Source organism: Carassius carassius, chromosome 23 (genome assembly GCF_963082965.1).
Source record: "Carassius carassius chromosome 23, fCarCar2.1, whole genome shotgun sequence".
Lineage (NCBI taxonomy): Eukaryota > Metazoa > Chordata > Actinopteri > Cypriniformes > Cyprinidae > Carassius > Carassius carassius.
Window position 1 is genome coordinate 29091387 of NC_081777.1, and position 23703 is coordinate 29115089.

A 23703-nucleotide genomic window follows, 5' to 3' on the forward strand; every position below is an offset into this window, starting at 1 on the left:
TAAATAATTGTATATCTTTGTATATATATTTATATATATATATGTATGTATATATATACTGTATATGTGTGTGTGTGTGTGTGTGTGTGTGTGTTCGAGTATAATTAAATACTAAAAAAACGACCTTCTGAAAATTATTTTATTATTCATTATAATTCAATACAAAAATATATGTATTGTCAGCGTAGAGATGAGAATATCAGCTGAAGTATTCAAGTATGTATAATATATTATTACCACACATGTAGCTGTAGCAGCAAGCTTGTGCCCCTCTGACCTCCACCAGGAATTGATCTTCTCTGCAGATCGGGGCAGGAACACTCTGACATGCCAGTGGATCACATTCTAACAGGGACCAATCAGAAGTCTGAACTTTGTCCACTGATCAAATAAACAGCCAATCAGAGTAAGGATTACATGAGCTCTTACCACATCTGTATTCAGGACAACAGGACAGAGCGCTGTAGCCAATCACCAGCTTGTCTCCATTCTCACAGCCGGGCACTTCACTCTGACAGATGGTGAGGTTACATTCTGCACACAAAGACACAAGCATTTGTCACACATATTTTCTTGGAAATACTGTACATTTTTAATGTGCAGATCTGATTTGTTTCATTTTTTTTATGTTTTGTGCCATAGCATCTAAGGCAAGAACCAAAAACAGGTTAATAAAACTCATTAACATATTTATAATGAGAATGCGGACAAACAAACAGGATAAATAATGTTCATGCAGAAAGATACAATTTTGCATGTATCTAATTAAGATTTTTGTCAACTTTAATGTTTTTGAAAGAAGCCTCTTATGCTTACCAAGACTTTTATTTGATAGAGTAAAAACAGTAATTAATTTTTTTTAAATGCAGTAACTGCATTTGTCATTTCTATTTCAAATTTCAAAATGTAATATATTCTTGTGATGCAAAGCTGAATTTTAAGCAGCATTATTCCAGTATTCAGTGTCACATGATCCTTCAGAAATCATTCTAAAATGCTGATTTGCTGCTTAAGAAACATTTCTGATTATTATCAATGTTGAAAACAGTTCTGATGATTTTTTATTTTTTGTATAGAAACTGTGATACACACAGTTATGAATCACAAATGTGATATTATTCCCTTCTCTGTCAGTTTAGGGTAATTTAATGCACAACAAGCAGAGTAAAAGTACTAATTTCCTAAAAAAAATAAGACCCCAAACTTTTGAACTGTAGTACATATTGTATTATTTTTTTATCATAAATATATATCATACATTGTATCATATGTATTTTTTTAATAGTACATCAAATGAGCCAGGATGGTGTACTATTTCTGATGGATTTGTGAATTATACATCCATGTGTTTTTTTTTTTTTTTTTACCACAAATCTTCTTAGGACAGCAGACTCCTTCCTCCAGCACATCAACTGCATACTCTCCCTCCCTCTCACACAGAGGAGCAGGTTCATAACTGCACTCGGGTTCCACAGGAACCACACTACCGTTCTCCAGACACTTGAACAGACAGCAGCCACGTAGAGAGCCGTTCCACACCTCACCCGGGGCGCGTGGAGCACCATCGTTATCCGTACACACTGATCACATGGAAATAACAGGCCATTATCACAACAGCACTTTATTTTTAATACAAGCAACAACATAGTGTGGCATTCTCACCGCACTGGTCCTCGGTGACACAGAAAGCAGAGTCTGCTCGGTGCAGGATGGTACCGCTTTTACAAACACACTCCTCTCTGATAGAAGAACAGGTGCTTTCCTCGTAATAATCTCGGTTTTGACATGTCCGAGTCTTACATGTATTCACACAGGGTTTATATTCTTTACCAGGAGGACATTTGAGTGCTGTTTGTACAAACACATACAAATATGAAAAAGTGAAAAAAGTATGCTACCATTCAAAAATTCTGCATTTAAGTAAAAACCTTTGTGCTTCCAAACAGTATCTGTAAACACACTCACGGCAGAAGTTGCTTTTCCTCCAGCTGAAACAGATCTGATGCGTGTAACAAATGGCCACATATGCAGCCAGGAAGTCACACTCATGCTCTTTATAGTGTAAGTCACCAGCCCATATCTTATCACAGAAGTGTTCTGGAGAAACCTTCAAAACAACATTTGTAAAAATAATCAAATATAAAATGGTCAACTCACATGTAGGGCAAGTATGAATTTTCACAAATTAAACACAAAATATCAAATTAAAGTAAAAATCTGTGTCTTTTTAGTACTTTTTATATACTATTATACTATTTATAAATATTATGAATACGTCTTTTTTTTTATTTTATATTTAATTTTAATTGGTTTGCTTTAATCATTTTGTTATGGGCTATTTTGCTTTGGTTTATTTTTATTTTAGTAAGTTTAGTCCTTTAACTTTTTAAACTTCAAACTTGTATTTACTTTTATTTAGATTTATTCACTTTTATTTCAGTTGCCAATGCAACATTTCAAAATGTTTTAATGTAATATTTATATTTTATTTATTTCAGCTTTAAGTTTTAGTCAGCAATAACAATATAGTTGAAAATGGGAGGACAATAGAGTTCATAGAGTATATGGGCCAAATTATGTGTATCGAGCTAAATAAGTTTTTTATAGCTAACGTTGATCAATAATATTTACTAATTGCTTTTTAAAAGCATTGGATGTAAATAGGATGCCTGCAGATGAATATGTATTCAAGCTTGTGTGTGGTACCTTGTGGTGACATTTAGAGAAAGGTCTCTGGTTGAGCATGGTGAAACATTTGGAGCAGTTGCCGGTGGTGCAGTTGTCTCCCACTCTGCGGAAGTAATCTGTATCCTCTGACGTATCCACCATCCATCCGTGCAGAAATACTGGGATGTCCTCAATATCCTGGACCACTGTACCATTGGGCAGCCGCAGGTCATCAGCTGGATTACCGTCACAACATCCTGACAAAGAAAACAAAATACGCTGGTAACAAAATACACCAAACACGCTTACATGACCACCAATCCCCGAAGGCTGATAAATTATTAAAACATGAAACATGAAAAAACACGTTTAGCTTCTAGAATGTGACATATTTCAGAATGAAACTAAATAAATATTACCTACCTACAAGTGGGACATTTTTTATCTGGGTTTGGACATATTTGGACAAAAGTAGGATATTATATTATTGTTTACAAATATTTTTCCCCACCCATTAAACCTGATTACATTAGCAGAAAAGTTTACATTTTGATGAAAGATTATAAAAGCAGTTTTCTTCTTTAGCACAAACATGCATTGATAATTTGTGCACGATAAAATCACAGATACTGATTAAGGAAGTAAACAGGGAAGTAAACACAGTTGTCTAAAAAGTGCAAATCCAACATACTGACCGCAGAGCCCCCTAGTGGAGGTGTTATCAGGAGCCGTGTACTGTAGGACCATGATGCCAGTGCTGTGGTACCACTTTATGTTGATCCCACCAGGTGTATTAATGATGTACATGGTCCCGGTGTCATCAATATTGAGGTTCTGCCTTGTAAGAGGAAGCCGTGCCGTAATCTGATTCACCGAAACCTGTGTCAGATCAAACAACAGAAATCACTTTTATGAGCCACGATTAAGTGGAGACACAAGATGCAGGAATTTTAAATAAATGAGAATTTATTTTGCCTGGTTAACAAATTTCAATTGCCATTTTCTTGGATTTTACTCAGTTTATTCAAAAACAAACAATATTATAAGATTTACTGGCTGCTGAAATAATAGCTACTAAAAATAGAGCTTTGCATTTTGTTGTGTTTAGAACAACATGACTTCATGACTAAACAGGTCTAATCTTGCCAGCATTACCTTCCGGTCCAAGCGGTTGACCATTATTCTGTACGACTGAGTTGTAATGTTCAGCTTCTTAAAACACAGACCTGAGGTTCCACCAGAGGGAGTCTAACAGGAAGAGAAGAGGTAAATGCATTAGGTTGATTATAATACTGTAAATAACATTTGAACATAAATAAGCTAATAACACACTTACAGGTCTTCTGATGTAGTTCACACTCTGGAAGCAAAAGTCAAGCATTTAATAAAATGTGAAAAGTGTATATATAAAGGAGACAGTACATTTCTTCATGGTTAAGTGATAGCATGAGTTTACCTCACTGGTTGGACATTTCTCAATGTGACCGACTATTTTCTCTCTGGGCAGGTGAACCAGAATATAAGAACCGATATCATAAAGAGCCACATTATTCCCATCAAACGTGATCACACGCAGGTCAGAGATTATAGAGCAGCGACCTGACAGTACACACAAACATTAAAAGCCGATAACATGATGAACACTTTAACTTAATCAATGTTGTTACTGTTAACTAAAACTATTAAAAAATGTTTTCATTAACTGAAATAAAATATAAATATTAGGTGAAAAAATTAAGGTAAAGAAGGTCCAGAAAAGTATGAAAGACATCGTCAGAATAGTCCATCTGCCATCAGTGGTCCAACCGTAATGCTATGAAGCGACGAGAATAGTTTTTGTATGCAAAGAAAACAAAAATAACAACTTTATTCAACAATTAGTCTCCTCTCCATTTTGGAGAATATCCACTGAACGCAAAATGAGTACACTATTCTGATGATGTCTTTTATGCTTTCCTGGACCTTGACAGTGTACTGTAAGTTACTAGGCGGTCAATGGGACAGTTACAACACAAGCCTCCCGGTTTTCATCCCGAAATATCTTAAATTGTGTTCCGAAATGTTGCCTTTGCAACTAAATGAAATAAGTTGAAAATAAATAATATATACTGTAGAAAAACTAAATTACTTAAAATAGAACATAAAAAATAAATTACTAAAAAAATAAAATACAATCGTATATAACTACTATATAAATACCACAAATATGAACACCTCACATGTAGAGCACTTTGGTGTAACTCTGTTGCTTTAAATGTGCTATAGAAATACATTTTGACTTGACTTGACTTGACTTTTTTTATAAACACCTTCCATCTAAAGCAAATCTGAATGGTCATGTGTGTATGACTTACATGGGCACTGCCACAGTGGGCAGCAGGGGTCTGTGTTGGTCTGGATCGGTGTGCCCAGCAGGTTGCACTGTGGCTGGCTGATGTTGTATCTGCAGTGCTGAGAGGAATTATGCAGCATCAGCTGTCCATTAAAGCAGATGTACTCACTGCACTCATCCACACGTATTGAATATGGAGACTGTATGGATACAAAACAGAGACAAGACAGCACATAAACCCTTCCACCACCAAAAACAATGTAAGGCACCTTAGGATGATTTCAGGTAGTACGCATTGATCGGTTGTCTTTTCTGATGCCTGTTCTTGTGTTATATTATGACAGATTCATCAATTATTCACCGTACCGCATCTTAACTCATGATTCCTCCCTCAGGACATCAACATCTTGGCAACTGGACAGGAATTACTCAAGAACAAAGAGTTAAGACTGGAAGTAGTGTTCTCCCTTTGTGGATAACCGGCTAAACTTGAAGATGTGAATATTTATTCATAAACCATTAAAAGAACTGAACATTACAAAAATCCTTCTATTCCATGTTTAAAGTATATTTGAGCATGAATATCACTGAATACTATAAAATTAAAAAATCTATGAGAACGACCAACCCTAACACACAAACTCTTACCGTGCAGGGCCCTGTGGGTAGAAGGAACGGAGGAAGCACTGTTGTTATTCCTGCTGTCTCAGGTGAAGGGGAGGGTGAAGGCAATATCTCAGAGGTTGTTGGTATGGCTGATGTGGTAGTTGAGGGCTCTTCAGTTGTTGTGGAGACAGATGTTGTCTCTGTGGTGATGATTGTTGAAGTCGGTTCTGAAGTTGTGGTCTCGGTTGTAATGACAGTGGTGGTTGTAACGGTGGTTGTTGGAGGCGTTGTTTCTGGTTCGGTGGTGGCCTCGGGTGTGGTTGGCATCTCTGTGGTCGAGGTAGATAGTAAAGTGGTAAAAACTGTTGTTATGAGCTCTGTAGTGGGCGTGGCTGTGGTGGTGGGTGGGGCAGTGCTGACTAGAGGGGGTTCTGTGGTTGATGGAGAGGGTGTTGTGGGAGTTTCAGTGGAGGTGGTGGTAGCCAAAGTTGAAGAGACTGTGGTTGGTGGTAATGTGGGTGTAGTTGGGCTGCCAATTAAATCATCTGGTTCCAAAGGTGTAGTTATGATTGTAGTACTGGCAGTTGTGCTCGGAGAGGTGCTTGGTGTTGCCGTTGTGGTGGAGGGAGTTGTCGTGGTTGTAGGAGCAGAGGTTGGAGCCATTGTGGTTCGGTTTGATTGGGTCACAAACATGTAAGGAGTCGGAGTTGGAGAAAGTATCACACCTGCAAGCACATCAGAAACAACACAGGTGCTAAGACAAACCTAACAGTGTGCATAAATATTTATAAAAGACAGGATTAAGATTTGCATAAGAAGTTACGCAAATGATGGTTTCACACGTACAGTCTTCTTTGTAAACACACCGCCTGGTCACTTCGTCCAACAGCATAGACTTGGGACAACGTGGAAAACAACCTTCAACTCTAAACCAGATCAGAGAGTGAAAGATTTGGATTTTTCATTTTCTGAAGAAATTGTACGGGTGAATACTTCTAGGTCATATTTTCCTCCTTATACTGGATTTTGATAAAGAACATGTAGCCTGTTTAACATTTTCTCATGCATTGTGATATGATTTTCATGACAAACAAGTACATACTCACTCCAAAATTACTGCAATGTGTTCAGATGTTTTAATTTAGTTAAATTATCAATTGAAATACATTTTTGATTTAGTCTTTATTTTATAATCCTCATTGATTATTTTTTTATTAGATTTTCATTACGGTAAAAAGTATGCTTTTAAGTGTATTAAGTGATTATTAAGTGATTTTAAGTGATAACCTGCCACGATAATGTCACAGAGCAAAACTCTTAATGCTCCCAAAGCAGTAATTCTCACACTTTTTGACTCCGAGGCTCCTCGTTGAGCAACACAATATTCGAAGGCTCCATGGTAAAAGCTATTTTCAGTATTTTTGCTGTAATTATGATAAAGAGGCTTGTTTTATATAAATTTTTTTCATATCTTCCTTCTGATTTTGTAGTAAAACATGACAATGTACAGTATAATACCTGCCTTACCAAGCACCTTTTGTATAATTAATTTGATTGTATTGGCATATGCACATGATCTTACGGAGGTAAAAACTGGCAGCGTGTGGCATCGGGGTCGTTGCATGTTTTCACACATGGACTGGCACATGCACGATACTTCCACTCACACATCAAGCGGTAGGGGATCACAAAACTGCTCTCTAAAATGCAGGAACACAGCCATCATAAACATTAGAGACATTCGAGAAAGTGCTGCAAATGAGGTTGGTAAGCTTGATGTTTTATAGTAGGTTTTTTTTGTGTATTTTCAGTGTAATATGAGCTTATATGATGTGCATCAGCAGAACTCCACATTTCCAAAAAGTGTGCCTGGTCTCTTTAATCCACTGCGCTATATTTATATCCATTCCACAATCAGTGTAGGCAATATGGGCCTGATGATAAGATCATTTATAATTGCACAGCAGATTTGATATTCAGATATTTGGAGACTGGTCTTACCATCAATGATAAAACTGCTTCTGATTTTGAAGGTGTATGAATGGTCGTAGTTCTGAACACGTGCGTGTGTATGAGAAAGAGTGAGGAAGACACCCTTCTGACTGTGCAACTCAAAGGAAGATCGGCCAGGTAACCACAGGCCCTGTTGGTGGATGAAGGTCGCTCTCCGTCTGAACTCTTCCCCAGGCTGCCAGAGTTCCAATCGTAACCCACGGTTCCCAGTAACACACAGAAAGTAGTTGGGCCTCTCTGCAGACTCCAGTGAAACAACAGGAAGTCCTGAAACAGTGCAAAATAAAAAATGCAACATCAGTAGATGCTACTATTCAGACTACAAATAAATGATAGAGCTAAACCATGTAAAAAAAAATTCAGAAGCTGGTTGATTTTGTTCAGTCATTTATTATTATGATTATTATTTAAATAATAAATAATAAAATAAATCAATAGAAATATTACAGTTGCAATAATACTAATGTAAAATAAAAAAATTGGACATTTAGGAATCATTATAATTCAAAATAATACTTTAATTGTATTATTTCAATTATAAAAATGTAACAAATCAATTAAGAAATATATTACTATAGCAATTAATACTATCGTAATGTAAAATACAAAGCATTATTATTACTGAAATGATTATTATTGTTTTATTTTACAGTACAACAGTAAAATTACAATACTAATATTTAATACTAATATAATAATACCTTGCTTTCAACTGTGAATAATAGAGCTTTTATTTTGACAGAAAATCACAGAGCCTTCTTGATTTATACAACAGATTTATAATTATTCTCCTCAGAAATTTGGGAACGTGGCTTGTGGGTTGCAGATTTTTAAAATGCATGTTGTAAGTGACCCAACTTCAAAGCTTTTACAAAGATGGAGTTAGTGTGGAGCAGCATTTAATGTAACAAAATGAAAACATCAGGTCATTGTATTTTGCATTTAAGCATGTTTGATTGCATGTTAGTTTTAATCTCTTTCTTCTGCAATTTCTTTCACTGATTTGTTTTGCTGTTGAAGTGAAGAGTGTATGCTCACTGGAAGCTCGGTCCTTATATAGTCCAGTTGTGATCATGAAGTGGAAAATGGTGCTGGGTTGAGTGTTGGTCCTCAGGAGGGGAAACACTTCACCACTGCTCACATTCGCCCCAAACACACATGCAGAGTCATTCAGCTCTGCGCTGGACAGAATGAACGGACCCTCTCCCAACTCTAAACAAGCGTACATAAATAAAAAGGTTAGTGCCAGGATCTTTAGGTGGTTACAGAAGTATTCAATGCAAATAATCATAATAAATCATTCTTACCTTGGTTGTAATATTCACAGTCATATGCTGTTAAAAGAATCACATAGTATTATGAGTTTGCATGCAGTATTTCAACATTACCAGCTTAAAAAGCAACATAAAACAGCATTAGCTGCGCATTTAACTTTTTTAATGTGACAAATCTGCAACTGAAACAGAATACAGAATCAAAGTCTGAATATATAAACAGACTGAAGCAAAGAGGAGCAGTTTTGAAAAGTACAAACTGAATGCTGGGTTAGTTTTGCATTAGAAATGTTGTTTTGTGCATGGGTATAGACAAGACATCTCATTTTGGTGCCCTTATTAAAATAAATTTAAAAAAGTGATTTTATATAAATAGAAAGCATATCAAATGCAAATAAAGTGTCTACTTTATTGTTTCCAATAACATTTGTGAATATAAAATGTCAAAACATGGGTGAAATAATGTTGATCAGTGTTACAGATATAGTACATATTTATGTAAAAAAATTTATTAACATTTACCTATTAAAATATATAAAAGAAAATGTGATCATACGAAATTTCATTATATTTTAAATGATTAAAAACTGAAGAACTGCTGACAAATGGGTAAAACCTAGTGGCTTGTAGGATAAGTGCCAAAGATTGGTAAAGATTTAAAATGACAGTTTATTAGTTTTGGGGGTCTGCACTGTGATTTTGTCAGTCTTTTAATGTCATCTAATGATTCTGGCCGTAAATATGCCTGACAAGATTTCTTGGTATCTGAGCTATTGTTACACTGAATGACATTTAAGTGGGTGTCTTCTACAAATCAAGGTAAAAATGTATGACAGTCATTATTCTTTGCTCAGATAAAATAAAATAAAACAGATCTAATTTGAAGTTGTATTAAGCTTTCATTGTTCGATGCTTGAAAACCCCTTTTCGTCTTTGACCCATTAACCTCAATGACAGACAGCACAAACGGGTCAAAAGTTCATTTGCTTCCTAATGCTTGTACTCACGACACACGGTGGGGGATCTCCAGTTCACTGTGACACCATTTTGACAGCATTTGTGTGCATATGCTGCGATACTGGTGCACAGACATTCACAGTCACCACCACGGTTGCAGTTGCAGGTGTCTGTCAGACAGTTCTTATAAAACCAGGTCACATCCACCTTTGGGATCACAAGTATTAGTTACACACAATACATGAATCCCTAAAATCCCAATTAGCCTGTCACACAATTGGTTATGCAACACACACTCAGGACTATTGACATTCACCTGAATGTGCTAATGGTGGAATGTTCTATATTTTCAAACATTTACTGCCCCCTAGTGGCCAGATTTTGAACGGCAAACCATCTCAAAGCTTCTATCAGATGGTTCATCACAGAGTGTGTGTGTGTGTGTGTGTGTGTGTGTGTGTGTGTGTGTGTGTGTGTGTGTGTGTGTGTGTGCGTGTGTGTGTGTGCGTGTGTGTGTGTGTGTGTGTCTTTCTGATGATGTCTTCCAGCCTGTGTGTGGCTGTGGGTAAGACGTGGCCTTTTTATCTGTAGTCCAAAACCCCAGAGGAGAGCTGCTCACCACATTGTGACATGGAGCAAATACGTCACTGTAGAGAAGGCCACACTCCCGCTTAGCATACGGCTGCCGACTGAGATCTCCTTCACATGGTCTGTGAACTACAAAGTCACTCTCACACTGCACACACATTAACACATAAAAGCTGTTTAGTCTAAACTTCTAGTGTAACTCTAGTGTACGCTAGTTTACTATTATTTTACACTAGCAATAAAACTATGGCAGAAACCACAGTTAGCATGTAACATTTTAAGAATACACTACAATTAAAAAATTTAGGGTCAGTGAGATTTTTTTTAGGTTTTTAAAATAAGGTTTTTATAATCCCCAAGGCTGCATTTATTAGTTAAAAAATAATTAGTTCAGTAAAAGCTGAAATATTATTTCAGTTTTCTTTTTACATATATTTTAAAATGTAATTTATTCCTGTGATGAAAAGCTGAATTGTCAGCATCATTACTCCAGTCTTCAGCATCACATGATCCTTCAGAAATCATTCTGATATGCTGATTTGCTGCTCAAGAACTAATATCAGTGCTGATAACAGTTTTTCTTTTATTTATTTATTTATTTTTATTTATTTGTTGTTTTTTTGGAAACTGTAATAATTTTTTTAGGATTCTCTAATGAACAGAAAGTTCAAAAGCATTTATTTAAATTAGTTTTTTTTGTCACATTTTTTGCTGTTACTTATTAAATGCATTCTTTCTAAGAAAAAATAAATAAATAAATAAATTTCTTCGAAAAATCTTACTGACCCTAAATTTTTGAACAGTGTACTCCAGTCTAATAGTATCCTGAAGTGTCATACCTGTCCAACAGCCCAGCTGTCTCCAAAGGCCTGTGCGTTACTGACCTCCATATGTCCAGCTGTGGTCATGTCATTAACTGTTACCATGTCAAAGTTTCCACACAAACCACTCATCTGACCCTAAAAACACAGCCAAATACATTATAATAAGAAATACGGTTTATATAGTATTAAATTATTCTGCTGATTCAACGACTCTTACCTTCCACTGGGGTCCAGCACGGATATGGACTGTGGTCTTGCGGTCCCATAAAATGGTCAGATCTTGAGCAGGAAAGTGGACCACAGTGTAGTATCCCGCACCCCATAACTGAAACTCATATCCTCTTCCCACAACAGTAGATGAGCTCTAGAGGACAAACACAAACCAATTCAAATCAACAGTTAATACAGACTACAAGATAATATAGAAACAATAACCAGTCTCCTAGTTTATGAAAGGGCAAATGTGCCGTTAATCAGCTAAAGATTGGGTTATGTCTTTTACTCACAGGTTTACCAGAGTTGTCACTGAAGTAGATTTTAGTAAGGCCAACATAGATGAGCAGGTACTTCATGCAGACAATGCCACTTTCGTAACAATCTTTATTTTGAGCAACGATGGACACCTCCGTCTCACCAACACTCTACATGTAGATACAAGATTGTTGCAATTATAGTATGCAATTGATGCTTGACACTTTATCATTTCTACCTCTGAGAAACAACACCTTTCCTTAAAGACAAAGTGTGTGATTTTTGTGTCACCAGCATCAATCAAACAAAAATGCTAAATATCTGGGTCCCAGTAAGATTTTTTAAAGAAATTAAAAAAAATGTGACATTGAAGACCGGAGTAATGATGCTGAAAATTCAGCTTTGCATCAGAGGAATAAATTAGATTTTAAAATATATTAAAATCGAAAACAGTTCTTTTAAACTATAAAAATATTTCATAATATTAAAATTTTTACTGTGTTTTTGATCAAATAAATGCAGCCTTGGTGAGTACAACAGACTTAATCTTTTTGTTGACCATTTGTTGAGCAAAAGCTGTTATGTCGGACCTTTCAAACGAACTATTATTTGAAAGCACCACAGTCACTTTGTTTACACTCTTCAGGAAATCGACCAATAATTGTCTTTATTATAGATCTGTATACCTGCATATTAAACTAGGACAAGGGAAAGAAATTTAACATTGAAAAGTGACACATCATATTTAAATAATCAATGCATTGCTGTATAATATTTTAAGCAATGAAACCTTGTGTGTTGTTGTGAGTTTGTGTGTACATGCATGTGTGTGTGTGTGTGTGTGTGTGTGTGTGTGTTTGTGTGTGTGACAAAAGCCATTTCTTTTTGTCGTGATGGAAAAGTCTGTCCCCCGGGTAGATCAGTAGACTCCTCAGAGAATCACTGGCCTTTAGGAGACACCAAAGTCTATTCACCTGCACCTTAAGCATCCACACACACACAAACGACGCACACATACATACACACTTTCTCAGTCATTAAGGGCAGTAGCAGGTTGCATTGCGTAGGATGATAGGGAACAGATTACTCTTTGTTATGTGCGGCTCTTTGCTGAGTTTCTGTGCTGGGACTGACATTAACTCTGTCTCCATTACCACAGCCCTGTTCTAATTAAAAATCCCTTCTGATTTTCCCAAGATTAGTGGCGGTAGAAGCAGATCTCTTTTCCTGCTACTTTATCTGTCCCTACTGAAGTCTGCAATGTGTGAGAGCACACACACACACACACACACACTTTGGCCCTTCGTTAAAAATTCTTCAGTTTAAAGGTTCAACATGTTCAACTTGTGAAACGCACTCTTTGTTGAAGGCAAACTGGTAAGCGCCCCTCCACTTGGTCCTAAGACCAGCACACAAGGCAAACAATCGTCACTGTTTAACAGCACTTGTACACAAAAATATGCTTACTCTTACATTTAAGCTTACCTATACAAAAAAGTCTTATTACTGTGGTACATGTCCAGAAACCATGGTAAAATGGTCAACCACTGTGTTTTTTTTTTTAAATGGCCGATAGTTATACAGTATCTACAGTGGAGGGTGGGCAGTATACAGTAATGCCTCTAATCTAAAAATGGTAAATACCATTGAAAAGTTTGGTGTGAATAAGATTTTTTTTGCGTAAAATACATTATACTTAAGTATTATATGCTTTAAATTTTTTTGCTAGTGTACCTAAAATCACAAACACACACACTCAGGAAGTACCTTGACCAGGTAGACCTGGCAGTCGCTGACGTAATCATACTCCAGGCCATCAAATGTATGGTAATGTCGGTCACTGTAAATGGTGCACACTGCTGGACATGGCGAATATGTGCAGTTAAAGAACCCATGATGACACACACTGGAGAGACACAGAGAGAAACCAAGTGAAATCTTATTTAAATATAAACAGATACTGTACACTATTATTCCTCAATAAATGGCTTTTATGATTATTTAAACTATTTAAGGAAAAATTTCTTCTGTGTTTCACCTAAATTAAAACATCTATCAAATGTGGAATAAAGATGTAATCTTGGCCTTAACAACCATAAATTCGTTATAATGAATCGTGGTGTGGATTTTTTGTTATGACTTGTAATGTTAATGACATTTATCGTTTTGGGGAGAAAATAAAGTTTGGGGTTAGTAAGACTTTCTTTGTTTTAGAAAAAAAGTATCTTATGCTCAACAAGGCTGCATTTATTTTATTAAAATGTCATATATAACCTTTCAACACTCTTAATTTGGAAATAGTAATTAGACACAGCGACAGTGAACAGAAAAATTCCACTAACTGAAGAACCAACCAGTAACAGAAAACAGAATTATGGAAGCTAAGCACACTAAAACCAACTGACCAGCGGTAGCATGGAGTGTCCACTGTCTCTCCAGGGAGATACTCTAGACCGAGCCATGCACAGGGGCAGTTCTCCGGGTAATAGCATTCTCCATTATGAGTCACTAGCCTGCACCAATTGGTGTAACATTACATGCTCAGGTGTCAATAGACATGCATACTTTTCAAAACATTTGTTCTAAATGCAAAGACGACAGTGATTACCCAGCTGGACATCCACATCCTGGTACACATGGGGTCATGGGAGGGCAGGTCAGGTTCAGCATCAGGTTTTGACAGGTCAGTTCACAGGCCACGCCCACACCTGAAGGTCCACGCCCACTCTGACCCCGGCAACTATAGTAGACTTTTCCATTGGGACAATCTCCTCTCTCAGGCTCTGAAAAAAATGGTTGGAAAGAGAATGGTTGAAAGAAGGATTGACAATGCAGAAAGGGTTATGTGCCAAAAACAAAAATGGACACATTAATAATGCAGCCACCTGAATACTGTACAGAAGATTTTAAATCACAGCCAAATCTTGCAAATGAGCAATGTCTTGGTATTTTGTTATTTGAAAAAGAAAAAAGGGGAATTTGCTATCTCCAACTCCCAAGTCTCCATCTTTCTTTGTGCATGTGTATCTAAGGTTCAGATCTGTCCAGCAATCTGCTCAATGCGCTACTTCTGAGAATATACTGCTAAAAAAAATAAAAGTAAAAGTTTACCTCTCTCTTCAGGCACACACTCCATCTGACCATTTCTGCAGAGACTAAAGAAAAATCATTATGAAATTTAAACAAACACAGAAATCTACAAAATTAAAAATAGCACACATTCTTATGTACGGATAATCAGTTTCCTATGCTCACCAAGCCTGCATTTATATGATCAAAAATACATTAAAACAGTAATACTGTGAAATACTATTATAATAAAATATTACACGACGTACATGTTTGACAGCACAAGCCTCCATGTCCACACACTCACCATGGTCCAGATGAGCTGAAGGACACTTCACCAGGCTGAAACACTGAACCCATGAAATAACAGTGACACTGGGAGCTGAAAGGAAACAAGACCGAGTTAGAAAAGGAGAAGCTATGTCCTTTTATAAGCTAGTATTCAGAAATTACAAGGCGAGGGTGGGGTTGTTGGCGTTTGGTTTATTCAGACGTACAGTGGTACACAGCGCTGGCGAGCGTGATCGTAGAATGATCCCTCGGTGCAGCTGCATCCTTCAGCACAGTCGCCATCACACACTTCACCACTGCTGATTGACTGACACGTCCTCCCGCATGCTGATGTGCACGGGTGATACATCATCCCTCCTAAACACACCATACCTACACACACACACACACATTCACAAATGACATCCTAAACATAAACGTGCAATAGACAGATAGATATGCAGACAGACAGAGAGATGTAGGTATGAGCAACGAACCACACTCAGAGACGTGTGTTCTGAAGTTGATGGTGACATGATGTTTGTTGCAGATGTATGCGTAGTGGGACAGAGCAGTGCAGAGGCAGGTGCTGCCACATCGACAGGCCTGGTAGCGGCACTGCTGGTGGTACATACTGGGACTAACATATGCATGGCATGCCACAAACACTTCCTCCAAAAGCACATCACACCGGGCAGCATAAAACACTGAAAAAAAAAACCTTTTTAGCATCACATGAAAGTCTAGAAATCAAACATCAGATTAAATGCTAACATTAGTATAGAAGATAGAGGCCACAGAATCGAACAACAATTAAATTCAGAACAGGCTTTACACTCAAACACACAAGGAGATTGGTATGGTTTCCAGGAGCTCTCGCTATGTGCATGCATATATAAAAAAAATATTTAGAATTAAGAAAATCTTATAGTAAAATAAATAAGCATCTGCACCTACATACATTTTGGTCTCTTCTATAACCTCAGAGGTGTTTTTTGGGACAAACATTAATATTGCAACTAATAAGCAAAGTGATAGCATAAGTACCATTTTGCTGGTTCATTTCACAGGGGTCGATAATAGGAATGTTAATAGGGCTTATGCACGCTGAAGATATTTTCCAGGCATTGCCGTGCAGCTGTGGGGTTCCTTCAATCATTCCAGCAGGAGAACTGGAGGATTAAAATTAATTTACTTACACATCAAGCATTTACATTTATGCATTTTTACATTTATCACATTTATTGTATACATTTTATGAGTTCATGCACTCCCTGGGAATCAAACCTGCTCATGTCAAGCACACACTCATAATGCAAACCAGAAAGTTATTGAAAGACATTTAAAATGTTCTGCTGAAAGTAATTCTATTGGGATTATTACTATTAATTATTATTATATAATTTATCTAATAATATATAATAACAATTTAATAATATAATAATATATACTTTATAATTATTATTACCATTATTGTATTATTATTCTATTACTTTCTATAAATGACTAAATGCAAATTCAGAGGACCAGCCTCCATTTCTCACAGAAAATCATCCCGTAGGTTTCTGTTGAGGGTCCCACATAGGCCGAATGTGGAGCCCATCCAGGTGCTGTCTAGCTGAAGGTAGATTCGTCCACCCAGCCAATCGTACTGAAACCTCAGGCCAAAGACAGACCGCAGACCCACAAACAACGATGTCAGCCAGCGAATGTTCACCATGTCTAAAAAAAATCAAAATAAACGGGAAATACAATTTAATCTAATATTTGTTCAAGTAAAATAAATATTTAAATGTGTAACATTTTTGCTTATTTTTTAATTTATTGCTCTACTTATAGCTATTTAGCTTTACTATTCATTATTATATCTCTATTCTTTTTACTGTTTACTTGATCTTACTATTTAAGCATTTTTAACTAACTAAACAAATTTATTACTGCTTTTCTACGTTCAGAACTGAACCTAGAAATGTGAAATAAAAGATACTGTACTTGAGTGAAAAAATGAGAATTTTTGCTTTCATCAAAATTAATAGGATGTCTATATTTATTTTGAACACATTTACTATTAAAGTGGCCCAATACTGATGTAAAACTGAGAACCTTACCATCTGAGTAAGGCAAATTGACAGCCATACTGGCCCCAATAACAACTTCCCCCTCTCTGGTGAGAGTGACCTGCCTGCTGACATCTTCATCCACCACCAGAGCCACTGAGTGGATGCAAGAGTGCTCCTGAGACTGAGAGAAGAGAGACTCCATTAAACACCAACAAAACATCTTGATGCCAATCATACCCAGAAACACTCTTCTTACCTCTCCACAGGCTGTGTACTGTAGTGTCACAGTAAACTTGGTGCTGCCGCGGCTTTTCACTAGCACATACTGGCAAGAGCCCATGTGCATGAAGATCCGCCCATCAAAAGTGGTCACATGTGCGTCACCCATTACTGTGCATTCCGCTGGGGGTTAAAAAAATTATAATTTAATTCCAAAATCATTTTTGACAAAACACTTACTTTTTAAGTTATGCAGCCCAAAAGGGAAGATGGTGATGAAAAAAATATGAGATGGAAAGAAAAATTATATTTTTTATGTTTTTGCGTTTACTCACAAAAATTGAGTTTCCCTGAAAAACGTTGTTTTCACAAACAAAACCTTTGCGTTCGCACACAAAAAGACTGTGTTCACTTGCAAAACTTATGTTTACCCAAGAAACTTTTGCCTTTACCTACAAAATGTTTGTCTTACAAAATTTGCCTGAGAAACTATTTATGTTCACTTGAAAAAACTGTGCATCAGCTTGCAAAACTTTTATGTTTGCATGAGAAACTTTGCATTTGCGAACAAAACATTGTGGTAAAAATAACTTAGAAGTTGTGTTATACTTAGAATACAAAGATGCCTGTTTTGGTGTGCTATTCTGAAAAACTGGGGTATACAAAAGTTTTTATTTACCAGTGCAATTATTCTCTGTGCAGTTCCACACTCCTCCCATACAGACACTGAAAATGTAATTCACGTTATATTATTTTATTAATTGTTTTAAATGATTCATGAATTTAATACATGACAAGTTCATTTGTTATGGAACAGATTCTATTATTAGTTACTACGGTTAACTAAATCTTAAAAAATGAAAGAAACGAGTTTTGTTTGGTGTATTAGGTGTAAAAGAGTAAAAATGAGATGTTTCTAACCAAACAGTGCAGCCCTGCTCCAATACATGACCAAGAGGATATGGTGTACCATGGTACACACAGGGGCACTGAGACACTGCTATACAGGTGCCATTCTGTAAGATCAAACCTGAGAAAAGCCAGACAGAAAGAGAGCCATGAGTAAAAGAAGTTAACTATAATTCAATATAATGAAGTCACTAAAATCATACTAAAGTTAAAATGTTACATAAATAACTGCAACATGCATTCTGAAGTGCCTTAAACTGCTTATTTGTGCAGTCCTAATGATACCAAACATTCACAAATATTATGCCCACTTAAGCATCTGATTATTGTTCTTACTGTACCATCTGGACAGTAGCATCCATCCAGACAGTGTAGATTGGTTCCCAAACACTCTTTCTCAAACGTGCATGTAGGTGGGCAGCAGCTGATACAGTCTCTGTGGACAAAACTATCCTCACATCTGTCCACTGAAACATAAACATATCACATCACAAGCTGCAAAGTTTATGGCATGCATTTCCTCTATGACATGAAAGCAGACTGACCGCATGAAGGAAAACTGTCCCTCCATTCTCTGACGGGGTATCCCACATGAGAACAGGCCCTGGTGTACTCAACAAGAGTCCGACAAAATGTCTCCTCATCATCTAACCTAGGGAAAAAATGTAAATAATTTAAAGGTTAATAAGCACTAAATAGCCAAAAGTACAAATGGTTCTAAGAAAGAACATAAAGGGAGATGTCAATTATTTCAGTATGGTGATGTGAGACTGTAAGAGTACTAAAGCTGCAAGGTCAACATGCTCTAGCAACCTGATCCTCTCACTACCTCTTCAATCAACAGTTGAGTTGGAATCTGTTCATAAACTCCAGCAGCTATTTCATCACTGTAATCAATACACACACACACACACACACACACACACACACACACACACACACACACACACACACACACACACACACACACACACACACACACACACACACACACACACACAAACTATTACAAATTCTAGTACAAGCACAAACACATGCATGCACACACAAACCTATAGTATAGGCTACATATATTCACAAACACTCTTTCTGCAGCTTTTGCCATATGCAAGGTATTTTCATTACTATAATTAACATAATCCTGTCGGAATTGGGAAGTGTGGAATGCAGGAAATAAGATAGGGAGGGGAAAAATATTGAGGAAGGGAGAGGGGACAGATTTAAAATCCTAAATGTAACAAAAATAAATGTTCAAAATTAACATTAGCACAAAGGTTAATATTAATACTGTTAGTATGCTACAATTAGTCATTTGACTTTAAGTTCACTATGTTTATTTTCTACAGTCATGTTCCCACATTTTAAGCTAATAATTGCAAAAGATCAAATTTCAGAATTCCCAATGAATTTTAGTTCTAAATTTAATTTAAATTTAATTTAATTTAAATTTAAGACAACTGGCATTTAGGTTCCAGTGATCCAAAGATGGCTGAAGTTTTATAACAGTGTTCTTATTAACTCAAAATAAACTATAAAAAATATGAATGTAGTCATACATTTATTTTAATTATTTATTAACTAAAATAAAGATAAAATTAAATTAAATTCAAACATTGCATTAGAAAAATTTTGATTTGGCAAATGACATTAAATAAGCTGAAATTGAAGGACTAAAATTGCTAAAACGGAAAATGGAAATAAAAAATAAATGTAATTCATATTTAAAAAATGAACAAATTACTTAAAATTTAAAAAAAAATTTAATTGAAAATAGATATTAATAAATCCTATATTATTATATAAATAATACTGAATAACACTTTAGATAAAACTAATGAAATAAGTCTATCAAACAAGCCTGTCAGTTTAGATAGTTTTAGAGTATTTTTTAGACCCGCAAACTGACCAGCTAAACACAAGTTTGGTCCGGCTGGGAGACCAGTTAGAACTGCTTAATCCAGCTAAGATCAGCAAATCACCTTTAGCTTGTTTTTTTTCAGCAGGGTTCAACTTCAGTTACACCATTTAGACAAAAGCACCACACTTGACTTACACACACATGTCCGAAACACAGCTGGCAACAAATGGATTTGGGTCAATGTTCTCATGGCAGGAGATGAAAGGAAAGAAAAGCAATGCACTGCACTTCTCAATGGCATCCTGCTCAGATGACAGACAAACAGGAAAAGTGGCTAAAACACATTTTAAGTTGAATAATCAAAAATATTTTCATAGACATATTTTCTGACCTTAAAAACTCTTGTTTTAAACTATCATATATTCTAAGAACCATTTAGCTCAGTTCAAACCCATTATCCAGTGTCTGAAAGCGTACATCCATATCTGACTCAGATGAGCAAGGTCCAGGGAAATCATCATCAACCTCAGGACAGGGTCTCTCTTGGGGCAGATCTACTGCCCAGCTGTTCCCAAATTCAGCAATGTCATCAGAAACTATACCTAATAGTGCAAAATGCAAAGCATGAAGGACACCATAATACACTTGTTCCAGCAGAAATGATAAAATCCTGTTTCTTAAGAATTAAATTGCCCCTAAAATGTTACAACTCATCTGTAAATAGACAACAGTGGGATGGTAGTGTTCAGACTGAGAATCCAACTCTGCTCAGCTTTGATATAATTGTCCTGAATTTGCTGCTGACTGAGATGATGAGTGTGTGTCCGGGCCTGTTTGTCTCACCGCGGCTGCTGCTGAGATCATCCGATCCGTCATCATTGTAGTTTCCACACAGACCACAAGGCCTTCCTTTGTGTGCTTCGGTCATTTTGAGGTAGACTCCAGAGCTGCCGTCCCACGCCAGAGAAAAGCCAAATGTGCTCTTCACCAGGATATAGTCAGCCAAGCGCTCAAAGAAAACGTTACGCACTGTCTGTGGCAGACTCAGTCTGAATAAATGCACAAGAGACACAAACATTTGATCGAGTTTGACATTGAAATGTGTTGCCTGGGACTTTTTAAGGGATTTTATATCATCATTTTATATCATCATTATTTAATACCAAAAGTGGCCAAGGTTTCGAATGTTCTCTGACAAAACATACACATCAAACCGAATGATTTATCTCTCCATCAGAATATTTTCTTTAATGCAATCCAATATTCAAAATTAATTCATCCAAGATTCACTACTGTTCAAAAAGTTTGCAGTGGTTTAGATTTTTTAATGGTTTCGAAAAAGAAGTCTCTTACACTTAAGGGTGCATTTGTTTAGTCCAAAATAAAGCAAAAATAGTAATACCCTGAAATATGATAATAATTTAAAAGAACAGTTTTCTATTTTAATATATTTGAAATGTGATTTATTTCTGTTATGCAAAGCTGTTTTTTTCAGCATCATTACTTCGGTCTTTAGTGTCACTCATTCTGATTTGCTGCTCAAGAAATATTTCTTATTATCAATGTTAAAAAAAGGTGCTATATTTTTGTGGAAACTGTAACTTTAGAAACTGAGTTTTTCTTGATTCTTTAAAGAACAGAAAGAACAGCATTTATTTAAGAAATCATTTATAACATTATACATGTCTTTACTGTCACTTTCGAGTAATTTACTGCATCCTTGCTAAATAAAAGTAATAATTTAATATTCCAAACTCACCTAAGTCCTCCCTTTAGAACCTGATAACCACTAATATAGATTTCCTCTTCATTTGGGAAAAACAGACTCAGACCACGTGGACATGAATACACTGAACCACTACATGAACGACTGTTATGAACCTGCCAAAGAGAAATAAATTAGCAATGCATGTATCAAAAAAAAAAAAAACATACATAGGAAACAGACCTGGCGCAGCTGTAACTTACCCACACCGTATACTGGGGCTCTGTGGAATGGCAGTCTTTGGCCAGGATATACGAACAGGTTCCAGGGAAGTAGTAATACATTCCATCAAAGGTCTCAAAATGATGCTGACCCCATGAACGGCAAATCCCATCCCTGTCCTGACCATGGTTGGGAACTGACAAACACACACACACACACACAAAAAAGACAAAAATCTCCTAAACAAAAAAAACTGTTGTGGTGGTAGTAGGTCCTTGTAATACTATAGAGTTATGGGACTGAATGATTAGAAATATGTGCATTGTTTTGGAGAAGACTCATTTACTCATCATCTATTTGATCAGAAAAACAGTATCTAATAGTAATATTATGAAATGTATTACTCTATGACAGTGGTCTCCAACATGGTGCCCGCGGGCACCTGGTAGCCCGCGTGGAGTCTCTGAGTCGCCCGCCGAGCACGTTCTATAAATAGCCTGAATTGTAATCTTTCATTTTTTTTATGATAATGTTATAAAATGAGAAAATAACTATTGGTGACATTTCATATACCATTAAAACATAATAAAATAATTCAATAATTTAAAATATTTAGAATCTGCACGTCTCTCTATCTCTCTCTCTCTCTCTGCATCTCGTGCGCGCACCTCTCTCTCTCTTTCTCTGTCTCTCTCTTTCTCTCGCTCGCTCGCTCTTCGTCTCGCGCGCGTGCACCTCTCTGTCTCTCGCTCGCTCTGCGTCTCGTGCGCGCACCTCTCTTGTTCTCTCTGCGTATCGCGCGGCAGAGGAGCAGCGTTTTAATATAGTTAAACACAGATATTATGTTGCTTTTCTAATTTTACATGCAAGTATGTAAAGTATGTCCAGGGCCGGCCCGCGGCATAGGAGGTATAGGCAAATGCTAAGGGCGCCACTCATCCATAGGGGCGCCAGAATGAGTGAACGAGTGAATTTTTTCTTTTCTTTTCTTTTCTTTTTTTACACATTTTTTTAAATAATAGGCTACTATTTAAAAACCATTAATTCGAAATACTACCAAATAAAGCAAAAAAAAAAAAAAAAAGTCCGGCTTCCCCCGCCCATCGAGTGCTTGAAGTGCGTCAGAAACAGAGCGCGCGCACGATCAGTTGTTGGTAATTTATTGTGTAGCGTGCCCGACGCCGCATCCAATGTAGACAGCACTGCTTTTGTTAACACACCGCTCGTAGAAACGGGCCTGGCAGCTCGCGCCAGTTCTAGACACGGTGAAAGTTTCCTGATTGTGACGGAAGGCCGAATTTACATGACACATTATAAATGAGCATAGTCTGCGATAGATACAGTGCCAAAAAGAAGAGAAGAGGATAAAGACAGAGGTAAAGAGATGTAGTGAAAGAACAATTTATTGCATAGGAGTAAGATAATATAATTTCATGGCAGTTATTTTTACCTTAAACTTAATGTTAGCAGTTGTTCTGAGTTCTGAGTCCCCAGACTGTGATTTTGTACAATCATGTCAGTTTTAAGATTTTTTATTATCACTTTTTTATTAATGTTTTACTCTACAGTTGTGCAGTTTTGGGGGGATACAGTACAGGCCAAAAGTTTGGAAACATTACTATTTTTAATGTTTTTGAAAGAAGTTTCTTCTGCTCATCA

General features: G+C 36.5%; 1 protein-coding gene across 1 annotated transcript in view; it reads right to left on the bottom strand.

Moving 5' to 3' along the window:
* Positions 1–23703, bottom strand: part of LOC132101724 (otogelin-like protein) — a 34820-nt gene that overhangs the window by 7862 nt on the left and 3255 nt on the right. The window contains exons 5-46 of the mRNA XM_059506879.1: positions 22086–22240; positions 21877–21998; positions 20961–21166; positions 20595–20719; positions 20313–20419; positions 18805–18911; positions 18601–18726; positions 18272–18380; positions 18030–18076; positions 17388–17533; positions 17180–17312; positions 16616–16793; positions 16119–16243; positions 15569–15778; positions 15299–15464; positions 15109–15183; positions 14844–14887; positions 14341–14515; positions 14138–14245; positions 13500–13638; positions 11768–11902; positions 11479–11625; positions 11277–11396; positions 10469–10585; positions 9900–10056; positions 8926–8952; positions 8657–8830; positions 7607–7885; positions 7188–7305; positions 6452–6531; positions 5648–6330; positions 5022–5199; positions 4124–4266; positions 4004–4027; positions 3823–3915; positions 3363–3546; positions 2707–2924; positions 1966–2107; positions 1663–1848; positions 1368–1580; positions 430–534; positions 238–345 (exon numbers count right to left, since the gene is read on the bottom strand). Of these exons, the coding sequence (XP_059362862.1) occupies positions 238–345; positions 430–534; positions 1368–1580; positions 1663–1848; positions 1966–2107; positions 2707–2924; positions 3363–3546; positions 3823–3915; positions 4004–4027; positions 4124–4266; positions 5022–5199; positions 5648–6330; positions 6452–6531; positions 7188–7305; positions 7607–7885; positions 8657–8830; positions 8926–8952; positions 9900–10056; positions 10469–10585; positions 11277–11396; positions 11479–11625; positions 11768–11902; positions 13500–13638; positions 14138–14245; positions 14341–14515; positions 14844–14887; positions 15109–15183; positions 15299–15464; positions 15569–15778; positions 16119–16243; positions 16616–16793; positions 17180–17312; positions 17388–17533; positions 18030–18076; positions 18272–18380; positions 18601–18726; positions 18805–18911; positions 20313–20419; positions 20595–20719; positions 20961–21166; positions 21877–21998; positions 22086–22240 (6234 nt within the window). The remainder of the gene's footprint in view (positions 1–237; positions 346–429; positions 535–1367; positions 1581–1662; positions 1849–1965; positions 2108–2706; positions 2925–3362; positions 3547–3822; positions 3916–4003; positions 4028–4123; positions 4267–5021; positions 5200–5647; positions 6331–6451; positions 6532–7187; positions 7306–7606; positions 7886–8656; positions 8831–8925; positions 8953–9899; positions 10057–10468; positions 10586–11276; positions 11397–11478; positions 11626–11767; positions 11903–13499; positions 13639–14137; positions 14246–14340; positions 14516–14843; positions 14888–15108; positions 15184–15298; positions 15465–15568; positions 15779–16118; positions 16244–16615; positions 16794–17179; positions 17313–17387; positions 17534–18029; positions 18077–18271; positions 18381–18600; positions 18727–18804; positions 18912–20312; positions 20420–20594; positions 20720–20960; positions 21167–21876; positions 21999–22085; positions 22241–23703) is intronic.